At 38.9% G+C, this 21,874-nt stretch overlaps 1 protein-coding gene across 1 annotated transcript; it reads left to right on the forward strand.

Moving 5' to 3' along the window:
* The first annotated feature begins 3,295 nt into the window (after positions 1-3,295).
* Positions 3,296-14,437, forward strand: Tceal4 (transcription elongation factor A like 4). Its single transcript, XM_042688204.1, is given in 7 exon segments — positions 3,296-3,349; positions 6,277-6,427; positions 11,317-11,395; positions 13,859-13,947; positions 13,950-13,987; positions 14,110-14,348; positions 14,350-14,437. Coding segments are annotated over 7 exon segments (738 nt in total).
* Positions 14,438-21,874: the final 7,437 nt, after the last annotated feature.

Here is a 21,874-nt window from a genome sequence, read left to right on the forward strand (position 1 = left end):
AGTATGTATTTTTTATTGTTACTAAGGCTTGAAGTCATGGTTCAAGAGTTGTCTCTTAGCTGTTTCACTCAAGGCTAGCACTCTCCCACTTCACCACACCTCCACTTACGGCTTTTTTGGGTGCTTAATTGGAAATCACATAGACTTCCTGCCTGACTAACTAGGATTATAGGTGTGAGCTACCAGTGCCTAGCTTAAAGCATGTATTCTAATTAAGCATAATAGAGTGTATGTCAATTGTGTGCACCCCAATTAAATAAATCAGCTTAAAGATTCCCACTTTTATGCTCTTGTTGATCAATATACACTGTCATCAAATTGGTCACACTATACACAGCCACAATATAAATAGTAATTTACAATGTCTACATGCTTCGGGGAAGTTGATGCCCATTTTGTTTTGAAGTATAAAGATTTTAAAAATCAAACATGACATTCTAGGAAAATAGTCTTAATGTTGCACACGAGTTACTTAGGTGATGTGGCCTAGTACTAGTATTATTGAACTGAAACTAAGGTAATTCTTGTTTTTTAAATATTAATTTCTAGTAACAAACAACATTTGCTAAATTTGAGATACTTCTGGCTTAAAGAAAATTTTGTTCACAGAATGGGAGAAAAAGTACTTGCTAGGAACGAATTTATATTACAATCTAAATTGCCAGAATGACTTAATAAGTGAATATTTCCACTACCATCTAAATGATACATTATCTGTATGTTTAGAGGAGAGGAAAACCCTAAAATTCATTCCCTCCTACTGCCTTTGACAGCATGCTTCTGACTTCAGGTGTATAAAACTTTCACCAGCCACCAAGCAAGCACTGCTGAAACAATGGACACTAGCTGGGTGTCCTCTAGTTCAAATTAATTTTGACACTACCATAGGTTGAGAGTTCAATATCAAAGACTGCCTTTCCCTACTTCAGATGCAAATCACAATACCCAGGTTGTTTTACTTATAGTTCTAACCAATCAGTTATAAATCAGGGTTACCATAACCCCCTCCTCAGGCTTTATGAACTTACTTGAGCGGCTCATAGAACTCAGGAAAACATGTTAACCTGTTTATTTTAATGGATATTACAAAGGTGACAGAGAAAGAAATGTATAGGGCAAAGAATGGGGAAAGGGACCCAGAAATTCTATGCCCTCTTTGGGTGCTGTACTCTAGGAATCTTCATCTGTTCATCTATTCAGAAGCTTGTGAAACCCAGCCCTTTTGGATTTTTTTAATAGAGGCTTCACTACACCAATACAATTGAATACAAAGAAATGTGACTGGACAAAAAGACTAGAATCTAATCAGACTGGGTGGGGAAAACACAAAGGCCTGCTCAGATTTTGTGAGCTCTATACAGCATTCTTTCCTTTTTGATCTGGTTCAGGACACTTACTGAAATGACAGTCTTATGATAACATAGGTCAGATAATTTATTTGGGTTGTTTGTGGCCTTGAGCTCTTTTGCTGAAGGCTAGCGCTCAACTAGTAGTTAATTGGAGATTACAGTCTCATACTTTCCTCCCTGTGCTGGCTTTGAACCATGATCCTCAGATCTCAGCTTCATGAGTAGGTAGGATTATAGGTGTGAGCCACCAGTGCCCAGCTCAGAGAATTTCTTGATGGTCAGGTCCATGACAAAAAAAGGAAGGTAAAGATCAGAGATTCTATGGCCAGTCTCAGCAAAGAGAAATTCTAGCATCTGTAGCATACCTGAGTAAGGAATGATGTGCCAGGAACTCTGGTCAAAAACCAATATATAAAGCCAGCCCAGGCAGAAAAATCCTTGAGACTTTTATCTACAAGTAACCAGCAAAAAGCTAGAAGTGGAACTGTGGCTAAAATGGTAGAGCTCAAGCCTTCGATTAAAAAGGCAAGAGAGTATGAGGCCCTGAGTTCAACCTCTAGTACTGGTGTGCATGCATGCATGTGCGCACACGTGTGTGCACGCACACACACACATGCACGCTCTCTCTCTATATATACATGCACATATACATATATAATCATATCTATAACCACGTATATGTAACCATATTTATTTAATGAAACAGGGCCACTGAAAGTTATTTATACAGTAAGAAAATACATGTATTTATTACAAATCCGTGTAAAAACATTACTTTCCTTCCTCAAAATGTTCACTGCTTTGTGACAAAGGGGCTCAAGGGCTATTACATAGCATGTAGTTGCAGATGCACTCTACAATGATGAGATCAAAGAAACGTATCTTCTGTCAGGCCAAATTGTGAGTATCAAGGGAAGATTTCACAACATATCCTATTTTAAGCCTCATGACTTCACTGGAGGGAGGTGTCGTACCCTAACGGGAGATGGAAGTGGTGAAGGTCTCTCCTCAGTACTGCTGCTTCTCAGATCAGAAGCTTAAGTAGTCATCACCACCCAGGTCCTCAGAATCTGCCTTGTTAGGTCACCTGATGATCTCATTGACTGGATGAGGGCTGTCGGGAGAAACTAGGTTTCCTGCACCACGCTAGGCTCTAATAAGTGACCAATGATGTAGATACAGCTTAGTAACCAGAAGGTACAAAAGGCTTCTCATTAGGGTTGAGTTTTTTTTTGTCAGTCCCTGGAGCTTGAATTTCTGGGTCTTTGAACTCCTGGGGCTTGAACTCCTGGGCCTGGGGCCTGGGTGTTGTCCCTGAGTTTTTGTGCTCAAGGGTAGCACTCTACCACTTGAGCTACAGATCTACTTTTAGGGTTTGGGGGAGCTTAATTGGAGACAAGAGTCTCACAGGCTTTTCCTGTCTGGTCTGGCTTTGAACCATGATATTCAGATCTCAACCCACATTACAGGTGTGAGCCACCAGTGTCTGGCTTTCATGAGGGTCATTGTTTTTCATCATCTTATAACAACGAATATGAAAAGGAAGAAGAAGTGGCATGAATTTATACCATTAGTGATCTTTCTATCATAGCTGAAGGTCCAAGCCATCCTGTTGGTGAACAGTCTCACCGCCACCACACAGAATGGGCCGCTGTGCTCAGAGATGCTTTTCCAGCATTACCGTGCCCCGCCCCCCACCTCCCGCCATTCCTCCTATTCCCGGGTGCCAGGAGCGTCCCTCATTTGTCTTGGTCCCAAGACCTCCCACACAGCCGACTTCAGTATGTGATCCCCAAGTCTCCCCATGCCCCAGGGAATTTCTGTCCCCCACAAAGGCACCCAAACTCTCAGCCGAGTCCACACACTGGAAAGTGAGACCCTGCTATTCTCACCAGATCTCGTTGGTCTCCATATAAAAAGCCGATCGGGTCCTCGGGGTCGCCATGATGACGTCAAGTTTCCATGGCAACCTCAATGTGCTTTCCACCGGAAATGCCCTCGTACAGCCCTCCCCTTTCTTCCCTTCCTTTTCTTGGGAAGCAAAATCTTCTTTGCTCTGCCAGCTATGATCTGAGAAACCAAACTAGAGGGACTTAGGAGGAGGCATACGCAACTGGTGGAACGCTGTTCGGGTTCCTGGAACAAAGCATGTCTCTGTTGTCAAGAATTTTATTTGCTTGGGGCTGGGAAGGTGGCTCAGTGGTAGAATGCTTGCCTTGCATGCATGAGGCCCTGGGTTCGATTCCTCAGCACCACATAAGCAAAAAGTAAAAAAAGCCGGAAGTGGCGCTGTAGCTGAGGGACAGCGCCCAGGTCCAGGGTTCAGGCCCCACGACCAGACCCCCCCCAAAAAAAGAATTTTATTTGCTGTAAAATGACTTTAAGGGTATCTTATCAGTACAAAAAAAAAAGCATATGCTGAACCAACTAAAATTTACCACCAAAGTCTCAGGAGAACAATTGATGGATTTTATTCTTCATATATTAGAATGGAAATATAAATATATAGCAATATTTTCAACATAAATATATGACAATATTCGGGCTGGGAAGGTGGCTCAGTGGTAGAGCGCTTGCCTTGCATGCATGAGGCCCTGGGTTCAATTCCTCAGCACCACATAAGCAAAAAGAAAAAAGCCGGAAGTGGCGCTGTGGCTCAAGTGGTAGAGCGCTAGCCTTGAGCTGAAGAGCTGAGGGACAGTGCCCAGGCCCAGAGTTCAGGCCCCATGACCGGACCTAAAAAAAAAAAAAAAAAAAATATATATATATATATATATATATATATATATATATGTCAATATTCGACATGTGAAAACTTGACCTACGATTAGCTGGCAAATATCAATATTAAGTGAAGTAAACCAGTCCCAAGGAAACATAGATCCCATGGTTGCCCTTATTTGCAATAACTAGTATAGGTCTTGGATAATCTTATCAGATGAACAGAAGAGGTCAAAAGCTATGTACATATGACCATATAAGATGATGCTAAGCTGGGCGCTGGTGGCTCATGCCTGTAATCCTAGCTACTCAGGAGGCTGAAATGTGAGGATCACTGTTCAAAGCCAGCCAGGTCAGAAAAGTCTGTGAGACATTCATCTCCAATAAACCACTAGAAAACAGGAAATGGTGCTGTGGCTCAAGTGGTAGAGCGGTCGCTTTGAGCTGAAGAGCTAAGGGATAGCACCCAGGCCCAGAGTTCAAGCCCCACGACCGACCAGAAAAAAAAATAAAAAAGATGATGCTAAGAGAAATGAATCTCAAGACAGAGACACAAGAGGTTTTGTCTTTGTCTCTGTTGTTTTTTTAATGTATTAGGTGATTTTTTTTCTTTCATATGTTCTTCCCCCTATGGTATATCCCCTGTTGTCACTGTATTTGATTTTGGTGCCCTGGTATTGTATAGACATTTATTTGAATTAGGGAAGGGAAGGTGAATAACAGAATAGTGAGACAAAGGACGAGGGTGAAACAAATAGAACAGCGACATACACAAGGCAATATGTTGGAAATAAACTTGGGGGGGGAGGTTGGAGGGAGGGAAAGCAGGAGAAAAATGAGGGAAGGAGTAGCAAGCTTGACAAGAAATGTACTTATTACCTTACTTATGTAACTGTTACCCTTCTGTATATCACCTTGACAATAAAAAAAGGATTAGCTGGCAAATTGCTTCCTATTTTTTCTCCATATGTATTTTTTATTGTAAAAATACTGTATAGAGGGGTAACAGTTACATGAGTAGGGTAATGAGTACATTTCCTGTCGAGCATTGTTACCTCCTCCTTTGTTTTTCCCCTACCATCCTTTCCCTCCTCCTGCCCGCCCAAAAAACTGTAAAGTTCGTTTTCAACATAATGTCTTGTACATGAATGGAAGAAAGACAGCTTTTTCAGTAAATGGTCCTGGCAAAATTGATTAAATACCTGTAGAAAACAAAAGCTAGATTTCTATTTTTTTAAAAAATCAGATTTAGCCCCCACAGGTGGCTTGCTCCTGTAATCCTAGCTACTCAGGAGACAGATCTGAGGATCAGGGTTCAAAGCCAGGTAGGGCAGAAAAGTCCAAAAGACTCCAAATAGCATGTGTAGCTCAAGTGGAAGAGAACCAGGCATGAACCATGAAAGCGGAGAGTGAGAGACTATGAGTTCGAGACGCAGTACCACCCATGATTGACAGGAATAAAAAGCTTGTCCTGTCCATGGCCATGGGTATCAGTGGGTACCAGTGAGGGAGGGAAGGTGAGCAGAGAGGGTGAATATAATTGGAAATAGTTTACATTCATGTATGAAAATATAACAATGAAACCTGTTAAAATTGCTTTAAAAGCCAGTTTCCTGTGGCTCACACTTGGAATCCTTGCTACTCAGGAAGCTGAGATCTGACGATCATGGTTTGAAGACAGCCCAGGCAAGAGAGTCTGTGACACTCTTATCCAATTAACCACCAAAAAGATGGAGGAGGAGCTGTGGCTCAAGTGGTAGAGCACTAGCCTTAAGCACAAAAGCTCAAGGAAAGTACCCAAACCCTGAGTTCAAGCCCCAAAACTGGCACCAAAAGCAAAAGAGAGAAAGAGAAATTGTTTTAAAAAAAGAGGAGGAATATATGAGGACAATAATGAAAGAGTGAGTCTAATCAATATACTAAATGTCATAATTCTGTACAACGAATATATGCTAATAAAATGTTTCCAAGAAAAATACTTGTTTCTTGCAGTAAAGTTGTCATTCATTTACAAAGGTTTGAGACCCCTAAGTGGACTACAATACATATACAGTATGCACTAGATTTATGCCATTCAAATTTACATATGCTTCTGTCGAGGGTTGTGTTTAAGAAAAACTATCTAAAAGACATCCTTGGCGGTGAGAAGATAATGAAATAAGTAAAGCTTGACAGAAACTGCATACATTGATCTCTTCTTATATAGGTAATGGGCCACAAGGACTTGGGACTAGGAATTTTGCCCTTCTTCATGGGTACTCACTTAGCACAATTTTTTATTTTGGATTTGGTTGGTGGTGATGGTGAAGACAAATATGATAAAAATGAAATTCTGCATCTGAGGCCAAAAATGTTGAGTATGAAAGTTATATGAATTGTCTGTTTTTAACGTTGGTTATAGTAGAAAATGCTGTCAAGAAAAATAGATGTTTCCTTTGGAGAAAATTTGTCTGAAAGGTAGGAAATTGATGTTTATACAAGTAGTATTCTAAATTGCATCTCCTTAACTGAAATAAAATGAAAGAAAGATTACCTAAAAGTAAGAGAAATATATACTATTAGAGACTGGGAAGAAAGCCAGGAGGAGGAAGGTATAAGGGGAATAGAAACAAGGCAAAAAAAGAGTGAATGAAGATGATTGATGCACATATATGAATGAAATGTACTGATGTGCATGTATGAAAATGTCCCAGTGAATCCCATTGTTTTATATAATGAATATGCTAATAATTATAATGGCAAAGTTGTGTGTGTGTGTGTGTGTGTGTGTGCCAGTCCTGGGGCTTGAACTCAGGGTCTGGGTGCTGTCCTTGAGCTTTGTTGCTCAAGGCTAGTGCTCTACCACTTGAACCACAGATCTACTTTTGGCTTTTTTGATGGTTAATTGGAGATATGTCTCATGAACTTCCCTGTAAGAGCTGTCTTTGAATTCAATCCTCAAATCCCAGTGTCCCTGCATAGCTAGGATTACAGACAAGAACTACCTGCACCCAACCACTGATAAAGTTATTAAAACATCATCTTTCCAAACTAAAACCATTTTGTGACATGTTATTATACCTAAACTGGACTTGAATTCCTGAGCTCTTTGCTTTTTGGAAATTTATGGAATTATCTTTCAAAACTTACTCTTAATTTGTGATAGGATGAATTTGCCTGTGTGTGATCTGTGGATACTACTTTCAAAATCATAATAGATAACTACAGTGAGCCATTAAGAAGTGCTCAAATAAATCTAAGAAAGGCAAAAAAGAAAGAAGAAGAGGTAATGAAAACCTGTGGGGAAAATAAATACTAATAAAGTAGAAGACCTAAATTAAACATACCAATAAGTACATTAAAAGTAAATACACAAAAGAATGGTTGACATTATCAGAATAGAATAAAAGTAACAAAAAATAGTCAAATTAAGCCAGGCATCAGTGGCTCATACCTGCAATCCTACTTACTCAAGAGGCTAAGATATGAGATCACAGTTCAAAGCCAGATGAGCAGGAAAATCTGTGAGACTATGATCTCAAAGTAACCACCACAAAGCTGAAAGTAGAGCTGTGACTCAAGTGGTAGAGAGCTAGCTTTGAGCAGAAAAAAACCTGAGGGACAGCACACAGGCACTAAGTTGAAGCCCCATGACCAGAACAAAAGAAATAAACAAAGGTCTGATTATAAGGTGTCTACAAGAAGCTCATTTCTGGCTGTGGGGTATAACTCAGTAGTAGAGTACTAACCAGGCATGCACAAGGACCCAAGTTCAATCCCCAGCACTCACAAAAAATGAAACTCATTTAAAGTAAATAGAATTATATAGGTAACAGAATGGATGAAGATGTATCAAGCAAATATTGATTTAAAAAGAAGCTGGCATATTCATACTATCAGTGTAGATTTGAAAGTAAAAAACATTACCAGGGATAATAAGGGTCAGTATATATGTATATACATATAAATATTGTGTGTATAAGTTTATATAAAGCAGAAACTCACCTTAAAAGATGTGAATGAAAGCTGACAAAACTGAAAGGAAGCAAGGAAGTCCACAATTGCAATGAAGGGCTTCAACACTCCTTTCTTGATAATACATAGAGTTAGTAGACCAAAAGTCAAAAGGTTATGGATGACTGAATAACATCTCAACCACCCAGGTCTGATTGACACTTACAGAGCATTCTCCCTAAAACAAGCACAATATTCACTCTTCAACTGTACATGGTGTATTCATAAAAAAATATCCTGGGTTATAAAAAGATTATAACAAACAAAGAATTAAAACCATACAGAATGTGCTATTTGACAACAATTTGATGAATACAACTAGAAATTAATAACATCAGAAAGGGGTCTAAGGACTTAGAAAATTAATACATGTCTAATCAATTCATGCATCAAAGAGAATGTTTTAACAGAAATAAAAATATAGAGAACAGAACTAAAAGGAAAACCTAAAAGCCATTTGGGGAATGTTCAGAATACAAATATGTCCTGGGGCTGGGAATGTGTCTTAGGGATGGAGTGCTTGCCTAGCATGCATGAAGCCCTGGGGTTGATTCCTCAATACTACATAAACAGAAAAAGCCAGAAGTGGCGCTGTGGCTCAAGTGGTAGAGTACTAGCCTTGAGCTGAAGAGCTGAGGGACAGTACCCAGGCCCTGAGTTCAGGCCCCAAGACCAGCAAAAAAGAAAATGTCCTAACCATGATTGTTGTGAAGCAAATAGGAGTATTATACAGAGGCATAGGGGACTTTTTAGTGTCATGGAACTATTGCATACATTTTTTTCCTTTGGTGGCACTAAGGTTTGAACACAGGGCCTTCAACTTGCTAGGTCAGTGCTCTACTACATAACTCAGGCCCTTAGACCTTTCTTCTTTTGTTTTCAGATAGTATCTTGCTTTCTTTGGCCAGGCTATCCTAGACTGCAATTCTCCTACTTTACATCTCCTACATAGCTGAGAAGTCATAGTTGAGATGACAAGCATGATTCATCAAACTCATCTTTTTTTTGAGATTTTGCCTGAGCTAGTTTTGACAATCTCATAAGCATCTAAGATTACAGGCATGAGCTACCATGTCCAGCATGTTTTATACCTTGATTGTGGTGGTGATTACACAACTGTATGCACTTGACTAGACTCACAGACTCACTAAAAAAGAGTGAATTTTACTTTAATTGTAGCTTAATGACCATAATTTTTAAAGCTTGTCTCTTGTTATATGAAGAACATTATAAAAATTAATTATTCTATAATTCCAATTTGGTAACAAAAATAAATAAGCTGGGTGCCAGTGGCTTATACCTGTAATCCTAGCTACTCAAGAAGCTGAGATCTGAGAATCATGATTCAAAGCCATCCTGGGCAGAAAAGTCTGTGGGATTCTTAACTTCAATTAACTACCAAAAAGCTAGAAGTGAAGCTGTGGCTCAAGTGATAGAGCACTAGACTTGAGCAAAGAAAAACTCAGAAACAGTGCCCAGCCCCTGGGTTCAAGCCCTAAGACCTGCACAACTACACACACATGCACACACACACATGCACGCACGTGCACACATACACACATACACATTTATTTAACTCTTTGTTCTATTAAACATTGAGTTCTGAATGCTAATTAGCTCCATGTGGTTTATGATGCCAAAATGAAGAAAATAAAGTCTTGTAGCTAGAAATTTAAATAAATATGCTCTGTGTTACTTCTAAATTATAGCTTGTTAAGGGAAAATGTTAGGATTTAGTGAATAGTATATTTTAAGAATAGCAAAATAGCCAGGAACTTTGTCTTGGTATGATTACAATAAGGAAAAAGCCATGGGGCCATATGGACCTTTTGTCACAAGCAGAATAATTTCTTTTTTTGGGGGGAAGGGTCCGGTCATGGGGCCTGAACTCTGGGCCTGGGCGCTGTCCCTCAGCTCTTCAGCTCAAGGCTAGTGCTCTACCACTTGAGCCACAGCACCACTGTCTGCTTTTTTTTCTCTGCTTATGTGGTGCTGAAGAATCAAACCCAGGGCTTCATGCATGCAAGGCAAGCGCTCTACCACTGAGCCACCTTCCCAGCCCCAAGCAGAATAATTTCTAAGTGTAGTAGCTTGTTTCAGCCTCATGCAAGGGAACTGGAGCCATGTTTTGTAGTGACCTTTATCCTACCTTAGTAGAGCTGACAGCCGCCTGGCTTGAATTCTATGGTGGAGCACCTTTCCTTTGTTCTTTATTCACTTCAGCCAGCAGGTTAAATATCTTCATTACCACTATTGCCAGACCAATGATACGATTCCATAATGAAAAATCTAATGTTCTCTTACTTCAGTAGCACAGATTCCCCATCCAAGATGCCATATCACGTGCATGTTCACCATCTCTGTTCCATTCTGAAGTTGGCATTTTTGTTTTCCAAGTCCAACATCTTTCAGGCTGCCAAAAGCAAGTGGGATCACACCTATGTACTAACTCCCAGTGCCTTACCAGAATGTGCCACATGACCTTTGCCTGCTGGGCCCACAGTGCTCTGGACCATGCCTTCCTCCTTTCTCTCATGTGGAGCCACACCCCTTCCCACACTTATTCAACATCCCAAAAGGGCCAAGTTACTTCCCAGTGGTTGGCCTTTGAATATGCTGCTCTCCATGACTGGAAGTCTCTGCACCCCTAGCTTTTTCCTATTGTCATTTAAAAATATTTTCTCAAAGGATATTTCAGGATCCCCATCATATATACATTCATTCACAGAGTTGTTTTCTAGCATGCTTGACTCTGCTTCATAAAGACCACTTGAACAAAATGACATGGCAAAAAGGGAGAATAAAAGTAGCCTGGAGCTGGTGGCTTGTGTTTGCAATCCTAGCTATTCAGAAAACTAAGATCTAAGACTAGTGATTCAAAACCAGCCCAGGCTGGAAAAATCCGTATGACTGTTCTAATTAACCACCCCCAAACCAATAATTGGAGCTGTCGTTCAAAGTTGTAGAGGACTAACCTTGAGCAGAAAGGCTCAGGAACAGCACTCAGGCTCTGAATTCAAGCCTCGCGACCAAACAAAAACATTAAAGAAGTGAGTCACATGGCACAGAGTTTGGAGCATCGACATTCAATCCAGTACCATACTCCCATTAACTTGACTTCTTGATGTGAACTTTTTTAAATTATACATTTATTATCTTTAAGTAGTGTACAAAAGAGTTGGCATTCAACAAATCAATTTATAATTCATCTTGATTGATGTCACCTTTTCCCTCATGTGTCTGTTTTTGGCAGCCAAGAAGAGAGGAAAGGAAATGATTCATCCAGGATTTATTCATTCCATCAAAGTAAAGGCTCAGGCACTGCGATTAAGGCAAGTTCCTAACTCTTGTTCCCGTGTCTCTCCCTGTAACCATAATGAGTTGCTTCTTTTTCTTCAACTCCAAGAAGATCTTGGATTCCTACGTCATGACCATTCCTAAATTAAGCCTATTGAAGTGCAAAGGCTACAATGAGAATATAACCACCTTTTCCACTAGATGATTCACTCTAAATCATTATTTTTAAGATTTACTTTTATTTTACTTAATATATAATCATTGTGCATATTTGTGGAATACAGTATGACATTTCAGCACTTACTATGTGTAGTGGTAGGATCAGGGTATCAATCAATAATCAGATCAATATCATATCATTTCGTGCATTTATTATTTCTTTGTGAACATATAAAATCTTCTCATTCTATTTTGAAGTATACAACTTGTTGTTAACTATATAGTCATCCTACCATGCAATAGAATACCAGAACTTCTTGCTTCTATCTAACTGTGACATTAAACCCATTTTTGATAAATATGTCAATATTATTCAATGAATTAATGATTGTCTTATTTTTTAACAAATGTGTTAAGAAAAATGGATACTTGTCTCCCAAAGAATAAAGTTCAACCTTTCCTGATACAATATATAAAAATGAACTCAAGCCAGGCACCAGTGGCTCATTCCTGTAATCCTAGCTACTCAGGAGGCTGAGATTTGAGGATCGAGGTTCAAAGCCAGTCTGACCAGGAAAATCTGTGAGACTATTATCTCCAATATACTACTCAGAAAAAGCCGGACGTGGCCCTGTAGCTCAAGTGGTAGTGTTCTAGACTTGAGCAAAAGAAGCTTAGGGACAGCACCCAGGCCTAGAGTTCAAGCCTCAAGATCAGGAAAAATAACCCAGAATGGAGCAAAGACCAAAACATAAAAGTTAAAACAATAAAACTTAGAAGAAAACACAAGGTAAAGGCTTTATACTTTGAATGTGGAAATTAATTCTTGGATAAGATACCAAAAGGGTCCAGGCACCGGTGGCTCACGCCTGTAATCCAAGCTACTCAGGAGGCTGAGATCCGAGGATCACAGTTCAAAGCCAGCCCAGGCAGGAAAGTCCCTGAGACCTCTTGTCTCCAATAAACCACTAGAAAATGGAAAGTGGCGCTGTGGCTTAAGGGGTAGAGTGCTCACTTTGAGCTGAAGAGCACAGGAACAGCGCCCAAACCCAGAGTTCAAGCCCCACGACCAACAACAACAACAAAAAAGATACCAAAAGGGAAGCCACAAACAAATGAAAAAATAAAAAGATAAATAGAAGCCTACCAAAATGAAAAAAAAAATTTCATCAAAGGACACTATCAACCCAATGGAAAGGCAATCCATAGAACAGGAGAAAATATTTGCATGTCATATATTTCATAGGAGTTAAAATTGAGAATACATAAAGAACTTGTATGACTCAACTTCAAAAGTACAAACAATCCAGGGCTGGGAAGGTAGCTCAGTGGTAGAGTGTTTGCCTTGCATGCATGAGGCCCTGGGTTGAATTCCTCAGCACCACATAAATAGAAAAAGCCAGAAGTGGTGCTGTGCTCAAGCGGTAAAGCTCTAGCCTTGAGCTGAAGAACTGAGGGACAGTGCCCAGGCCCAGAGTTCAGGTCCCACAATGGACAAAAAAAAAAATACAAACAATCCAGTTTAAAAATAAGCAAAGGATTTGAATTGTTATTTCTCCAAAGAATATGTACAGATTGCCACCAAGCACATGAAAAGATGTTCAACATAATTCATCATTGAGGAAATGAAATACAATTTTACATCTGATAGATGTCTGTTATATTAATAAAACAAAGCAGCAAGACATCGGTAGCTCACAGCTGTAATCCTAACTAATCAGGAGGCTGAGATCTAAGGATCATGGTTCAATGCCAGCCAGGGGGGGAAAGTCTGTAATACTCTTATTTCCAATTAAGCACCAGAAAAAAAAGCTGGAAATGGAACTGTGGCTTTAGTGACAGAGAACTAGCCTTAAGCAAAAACAAACAAAAAATAGAAGCAAAAAAAAGCAAATAAGAAAACAATCTGGGACAGCACTCAGGCCCTGAACTCAAGCCCCAGGACTAGCGCAAATAATAAAAACCTACAGAATGGAGATATAGTGAATTAGAATTCCTGCTTCAGCCACGTAACTAATGACAGCAAATCTAATGAGTTTACCCTTACCTTTTGGTCAAGAATAATTATTTTTAGGTTAATGCTTACCAAAAAATACACAGATTATAGAGAAAAATGTTCTTGCAATAAAAGCATTGGTTGTGTCACAACTCTGACTTAGTTCTGATTCTCTATTGGGGAAGGGGATGTACTGGGGCTTGAATTTAGGTTCTAGGTGCTGTCCTTTAGCTTTTTCTCCCAAGGCTAGGGCTGTACCACTTGAGCCACAGTTATACTTCTGGTTTTTGTTTTTTTTTTAGCGGGGAGGGGGGATACAAGCATCACAGACATTCATACCCAGTCTGGCTCCAAAGTCAGTGAAACTCTACAGCAAAAATGAAGAAATATCTTGGAAAAAAGGAAAGATGGTAAATGAAGAAAAGCCGCAGGATGTGGAAAACCAGAAGGGGCTTGTATTCTGGAAGACAAATAAAGTAAAATGTTATGGGTGAGGAAATTCTAACGGATAAAAATAGCTACAAGTTAAGAGCAAAGCAAAAGAGAAAGAAAAGCCAATGAGGGAAGGAGAGTCAAAAGAGACGGGAAAGTCAGAGTGAAACTAGGGCTGCAAGAAAGCGCCCAGCTGAGGATGACATACCCAGGAAAGCCAAAAGGAAAACCAACAAGGGGCTGGTTCAGTATCTCAAGGACTATAAAGAGGCCATACACGATATGAATCTCAGCAATGAGGATATGATAAGAGAATTTGACAATATGGCAAAGGTAAAGGATGACAGGAGACAAATCAGGCTGAAATTAGGGGGCTTGTTTTGGATGCAAAGAAATCTAAAAACCCCTTCTAACTAAGGGGCCCAAGGGAATTCGGGGAGGGGGCTGCAGGGCACCCAGAAGGGGCACTGAAGACATTCCTTATGTATAGTGCCTCCAGCAGGTATTTGCCAAGCACCGTGCTTTAACCTTATTAAAATACTTTATCTTAGGCTTCTTTTATCAGCAGACTTTTGATCTCTAATTGCAACCTTGAAAGTTTCAATAGCATTTGTTCCATGGAAAATGTCAATAGTGCACTGTAAAATTTAAAACAACTTGCAGAATAGTATATATAGTACTTGTCTACTTCAAAATTGAAAACAATATTTATTCAGTTATATATGTAAAGAAAAGAACTCTGGAAATAATGTTCAATAAAAGATTAACAATAGTTTTTTTTTTTTTGGTCCGGTCGTGGGGCCTGGGCGCTGTCTCTCAGCTCTTCAGCTCAAGGCTAGCACTCTACCACTTGAGCCACAGTGCCACTTCCAGATTTTTTTCTTTTTTGCTTCTGTGGTGCTGAGGAATCGAACCCAGGGCCTCATGCATGCAAGGCAAGCGCTCTACCACTGAGCCACCTTCCCTGCCCTTAACAATAGTTATTGATAGATGACTTTTTCTTCTCTTTTATTTTTCCAGTCTCCTCAAAATGTTAATTTGGAAAAAAAAATGATGAAAGACAAATGCAAGAAAATACATAAGCAATAAAAGAACTGTCTGATGAGTTTATGGAGACAGTGGAGACACTTTAAAATGATTGCATTCAGGGTGTAAAACAATAGCTAAAAGTTACTTTATCTTTGGAGCTTCGTACTGGAGGAATCAAGCTAACAGTTACTATAGTTCCATGGCTGTAAGGGACAGACTTAGCTGTGGAATGGGGCTAAAACTTGCCTTCAAGGGCTATGGAGAAGACTAAGTGAAGCACTGAGTATGTGAGATATGTTGGACTGGCATATACCCTCTTCCCTCACTAGCATTACCAGTACCTAGACAGACACTTGGGAAAAGGCTGAGGGAGATCTGATCTGTGTGCAGAAATAATTCATGGGATTTGGGTGTCATTCTGTCCTTTGTAATGCCATGTCATCTGGGGACTATACCTCTTCTCATGGATCCTGTACCCCTCTAAGGTCCCTGCTACCGTTGCTGAGCTGGAGACTATGAAGAACAAAAGCAACACTGTGACCTAATAACCATGTCAAATAGCTCTTTAACTACAATAGTGCTTATCTGAGTTAAGGTAATACCCAGTCACTTGCATCTTAGTAATTTATAAAGTTTGTACAAAATACTCCTCTCCATGCTTTTAGTTGGGGTATCTCTCCCTCTCTTTCCCTCTCCCTCTCCCTCTCTGTCTCTCTATCTCATACAAACAACATTTACCTATTGTTTCACATCCTCTCATACACACACACACACACACACACACACACACACACACACACACACACACACACACACAGAGTTTGCATATAGTCAACTCTACAGAATTTAGATAATGAAAATGGAATCAGGGGAAAAAATCTGACCAGATATGCCCTTATCACTTGGTAATCTCTTGTTTCTACTTTTCTTCCTTAGGAATTGTCTCCAACACATTTCTCTTTTTTAATTTTATTATTTTTTGTTTGTTTTTGTGGTACTGAGGACTGAAACATAGGGCCTCAGGCATGCTAGGCAAACACTTTACTACTAAGCCACATTCTGTTTCCAAGACATCCCTGTTAAACCTTGTTTTACCTATTTCAACAGATTCATCTATGTACATGATTTCCCTGCTAGCTGTTCACTAGCCTTTTATGTGCTCAAAGTGCTTGAAAGATAAACTTTTATTTTAGTACGCTTATAGACTTAACAGAATTATTTTTTTGGCAGTCCTGGGGCTTGAACTCACGGCCTGGGCTCTGTCCTTGAGCTTCTTTTGCTCAAGGCTAGCACTCTATCACTGGAACCACAGCGCCACTTCTGGCTTTTTCTGTTTATGTGGTACTGAGGAATCAAACCCAGGGCATCATGCGTGCTAGGCAAACACTCTACCACTAAACCACATTCTCAGACCCCACAGAATTATTTTTAAAATAACAGTATCTATGTACTCCATACCAGGTATCCCCTATTATTAACATGTTATATTAGAATGGTGCATTGGTCACAATTAACCAATAGTGATGTCCTGCTATTTACTAAAGTACAGGCTTTATTCGGATTTCCTCCAATGTCCTTTGTCTATGCCAGGATACCATGCCCGTGTGGGTTACCACATCACATTTAGTCATCACTGTTCCATAGGCTCCTCCTCTTCTTTATGAAAGTTTCATAAACTTTTCTTGTTTTTGATGATCTTGACACTTTTAAGACATAATATCCAGGTATTCAATATTATTTATTGGAGTTTATATTTATCTTGTGCTTATTCAGGCATTATATATTTTTAGGATAAGACCATAGTGGTAAATGTCCTTATCACATCATGTGAAAGGTATATATTATCAATATTATTTGTCACTGTTGATTTTACCTGGTCACTTAGATGATGTAGAATTTGCTGGGGTTCTCCATGGTGAAGTTGCACATTCACTTTTCCCTTCCCAAATGGTATTCCTTGAAATAATCACTACTGACTGCCCATACTTGAAGAGTGGGACAAAGTGCTAATCCTCCCTGTAGAATATCCACAAAAGATATTGAAATTTTTCTGCATAGGATATTTGAAAATTGTCTCCATTTATTTATATATTCAACTTATTTCTAGCAGCATAGACTCAGAAATGTTTATGTTTATTTTATATGTTGGATTAAAATACAATATTACATCTCATATTTTTGTGCTCAAATTATTTCTAAATTGCCCCTCAGGAGCTCCTCCATTCATTCTCTATCACTGTATTGTGGACATTTTTAGTATTTCTTTCAGTATAAAATACTTGGCCTTACCTTAAATATTTCCTTGCCTAAGTCAGACTCAGCCATTTCTCCCAGATGCCCTGGTATCTTTTGATGGAAGACAGAAATCAAAATATAAAAATCTAGAGGCTAGGTTGCCCATTGCTATTGCGATGTCATTGCTTCCAGCTCTCAGTTAACATACATGCATATATAATATGCATAGAGATGCATAGGGAATAACCACATATGTATATATCTTTATGCATACAAGTAAAAGAAAAATGCAAATATTCCTACATATGAATATCTGTATCTATATAAAACAAAGCATAAATTTATAATGGTGTCTCCTACTGCAATTACTGCATGCATCATTCTAGTTTCCCTTGCCTATCTGTAACCCTCTGATGCAAAGTTTGAGAAATATGTCTCCTGTTGATTTCTATCTATCTTAAAAATTATTACATTCCAATGTGTATATATAGTAGTTTCCAAATTGTTAACCTACAACACTGTAGGAAACACCTTTACCAATCAGTGTTGGGTAAAGTTCCTTTTGCTTGGATCTTGGACTCCACTCATTTTTCAATTTACCTGTGTTCAGCATGGTATTTCTCCAAGTTTTTTGGTGAGGGATTTTGTACATTTATAATACATTAGAAGGATTTTTCTATATTTTGTGTTTAAGAACTTCTATTATAATGATATTTCAAATTTGAATTGGTCATTGCTGGTATAGTATATAGAAAAACAGTTTAACTTTTGTACATTAACTTTTTTTTCTGGAACTTTGCAGCCTTGAGTTTGTCAATTGTCTGGAATTTTCTACACAGGCAATTATGGCATCTGCAAATAAAACAGTTTTATTTTCTATTTTCCAGTCTACTAGTTTCATCTCCATTTTTTAAATATTGAGCTAGCTATGGTGTCCAGAATTAGGTCTAATAGGAGCAATGAGAAATGATGTCCTTATCTTTCTTATTCTTGACTTTAAGAGGGAAGTTTTCACTTTGTCACCATTAACTATGATATTACTTACATATATATATATATGCATATTTTTTGTTAGTGGTGGAGCTTTGAACTCTAGGCCTGGGTCCCTTAGATCTTCAGCTTAAGGCTAGCGCTCTACCACATGAGCCATGGCACCACTTCCAGTTTTCTGAGTGGTTTATTAGTGATGAGTCTCACAGACTTTCCTGCCTGGCCTGGCTTTGAAGTGTGATCCTCAGATCTTAGCTTCCTGAGTAGCTAGGATTCCAGGCATGACCACCAGCGCCCAGCACTTACATATTTTTGAAGATGCTCTTTATCAAACTTAAAAACTTTCTAGAACTTTCTAGATTGGTGTTCTGAATTGGTGTTGAATAGTGTCGAATACTTTTTCTGCATCAGGTGATACAGTCATATGATATCTTTATTTTTTCAGTCTGTTAATGTGAATTATATTGATTGCTTTTCAATTGTTAAACCACCCTTCTTTAATTTTGAGTTCATTATTGGATTTGCCTTACCAATATTCATTGAAGATTTTTATATCTTATTTTCAGGAGAGCAACTGATTTCTACTTTTCTTTTCTTGTCTTCTTGCCTTGTTGAGGATAAAACTCAGGGCTGTACATGCTAGGAAAATTTCTACCACTGAGCTACATCCCCAGCTCCTGTAATGTAATCCCCAGCTCTTGTAATTTAATTTGGGAATTAGGGTGATGCTGGCCTCATAGAATGCATCTGTCAGTGTTTATCTGCTTCTAGTTTATGGACTAGTTCATGGGAAACTGACACTATTTCTTCTTTAAATGTTTGATAAGAATATATATGCTGGTAAAATCTTATGTGTCTATATTTCAAAGATTTTAATTAGCAAGTTAATGTATTTAACAAATGCAAGGCTATTTAGGTTATTTCTCGTTGTATGAGTTTTGATCATGTGTCTTTCAAGGAACTGGCCCATTTCATTTGCATTCGTTTATAGCATTCCTTCATTATTTTCTTACCTACATGGGCTCAGTAGAGGTACCCTCACTTTCATTTCTGATATTGTGAATTTGTGCCCTTTCTTTTCTGACTGGCAAGAAATGGGTCAATTTGATTTGACTTGTTAAAGAATCGTCTTTTGGTTTCATTGATTTCCTGTATTGTTTTTCTGTTCTCAATTTCATTCATTTATTCTCTAAATCTTTTATTCTTCTGCTTGCTCCAGGCTTAAACAACTCTCTGTGTCTAGTTTCCAAAAGAAATGCTTAGATTATTGATTTTAGATCTACTTTCCTCATATATGCATTTAAGCTAGGAAAGAGTCTGTCAACACTGTTTTTACTACATCCTGTACAAGTGATATGTTATATCTTCATTTAACATTATTTTATTTTATTTGTTGGTCCTGGAGCTTGAACCCTGGGCCTGGGGCTGTCCCTGAGCTTCTTTTGCTCAAGGCTAATGTTCTATCACTAGAGCTACAACACCATTTCCAGCATTTTCTGAGTAGTTTATTGGAGATACGAGTCACACAGATTTTTTTCCTGCCTGGGCTGATTTCAAACTCCAATCCTTAGATCTCAGCCTCCTGAGTAGCTTGGATTACAGACATGTGCCTCGGGTGCCCGGCTAAAATGTTTTTAATTCAAATATTTTTACATTTCTCTTGAAAATCATTCTTTGATTCATGTGCCATTTAGACATATGCTTTCCATTATTGACTTTTAGTTTAATTATATTGCTGGCATATATCTATGATTTCTATTATTCATGTTTTATGGTTTTTGTGGCCTAGACCCTGGTGTCCCCTTAGTACATATTCTGAGAGTTTGGGGGGAAAAGTGGTATTCTTCTATTGGATGGAGTGTTAAAAAACAGAACAAGGGTCAGTTAGAACAAGTTGATTTATCGTGTTCTTTAGATCAACTATATCCTTATTGATTTTCTGCCTAGTTTTATCTACTACTGATTTGGGGAGGAATTGAATTTGACAATTCTAATAATTACTTTGGGTTTTTTTCAGTTCTGTCAGTTTTTCCTTCACACTTTTTTTTTAATTTTTTTTTTTTTGATCTGGTCGTGGGGCCTGAACTCTGGGCCTGGGCGCTTTCCCTCAGCTCTTCAGCTCAAGGCTAGCGCTCTACCACTTGAGCCACAGCACCACTTCCAGCTTTTTTCTTTTTGCTTACGTGGTGCTGAGGAATCGAACCCAGGGCTTCATGCATGCAAGGCAAGCGCTCTACCACTGAGCCACCTTCCCAGCCCCTTTCCTTCACACTTTTGACACTTTGTTAGAAGTATTGATGGGCCAGAAGCTGGTGGCTCACACCTGTAATTCCAGCTATTCAGCAGGCTGAGATCTGAGTATAGAAGTTCAAAGCCAGTCCAGGCAGGAAAGTCTATGAGACTTATCTCCAATTAACCACCAGAAAACTGGAAGTGATGCTGTGGCTCAAAGTGGTAGAGCTCCAGCCTTGAGCAAAAGCTCAGGAACAGCATCCAAGCCCAGAGTGCAAGCTCTAGCACCGGCAAACACAGAGAGGAGAGATGAGAAAGGTTTATTTTCTCTAAAAGTAGTTTGCTTGCTTTTTGCTAATCTTGTGAAAATTGTTTTTCTAAAAAGTTTCCAAACCTGGCTATTGTTAATTATACTTCAGTTATATCCTTTTCCTGCTGCCCTTTAATTAAAACATCCTATTAGAAGCTCCTTCTATGGGGCTGGGAAGGTGGCTCAGTGGTAAAGCGCTTACCTTGCATGCCTGAGGCCCTGAGATCAATTCCTCAGCACCACATAAGCAAAAAGAAAAAAGCTGGAAGTAGCACCGTGGCTCAAGTGGTAGAGCGCTAGCCTTGAGCTGAAGAGCTGAGGGACAGCACCCAGGCCCAGAGTTCAGGCCCCACGACCGGACCCAAAAATAAAAAAATAAAAAAAAAAGAAGCTCCTTCTATGAATTAAGCCATATCCTTTTGCAGATTGTGAACCAACTCAGCCAATCTGAGGCAGAGGAGCCGGGCCTGCTAGATTAGGTATAAAAAGGGAGCAGCCTGCATGTTTTGTGTGCTTGCTTCCCAAATTTTTGGCTGATGGCATTCCCTTTTGCAGTAGTAAACTCTGCCTATATGACACTCCAACTTCCCAACACACACACACACACACACACACACACACACACACACACACACACACACATGAATTACTTTCACTTACTCCTTTAACTCCTTTTCTAATACTGTTCTTTACATAGATATGGTCAGGAACCTGTATTATTTTCTTTCTACCTAAGACATTTTTAACAGTTTTCAAAGAAGATTTCAGAAGTTTATTAATACTACAAGCTATCAATTTTTGTTTGTTTGAGAAAATATTTTTCCTCACTATCAAAATATAGCATTGTCAGATAGAAAATTTTAGGCTGGTAATTTCTTTCAACATTTTAAGTATTTCGCTTCACTCCACTCTTCTTTACATGGTTTGGATCAAGCATTCTGCTGCAATTCTTATTCTTGTTTCTCAGAAGATAAACTGTTTTCTCCTGTATTTTCTTTCATGTCCTTTTTATCTTTGATTTTTTTGCAGCTTCAGTATTACATACCTATGTATAGTTTTCAGTATTTATTCTGCTTCATTCTGGATGTGTGATTTGGTATCACTTATTTTGAAAAGTTTTCAGCCAGTATT

This window comes from Dipodomys spectabilis, unplaced genomic scaffold, assembly GCF_019054845.1.
Source record: "Dipodomys spectabilis isolate Male_0828 unplaced genomic scaffold, ASM1905484v1 ptg000113l, whole genome shotgun sequence".
In the NCBI taxonomy this organism is placed as follows: domain Eukaryota; kingdom Metazoa; phylum Chordata; class Mammalia; order Rodentia; family Heteromyidae; genus Dipodomys; species Dipodomys spectabilis.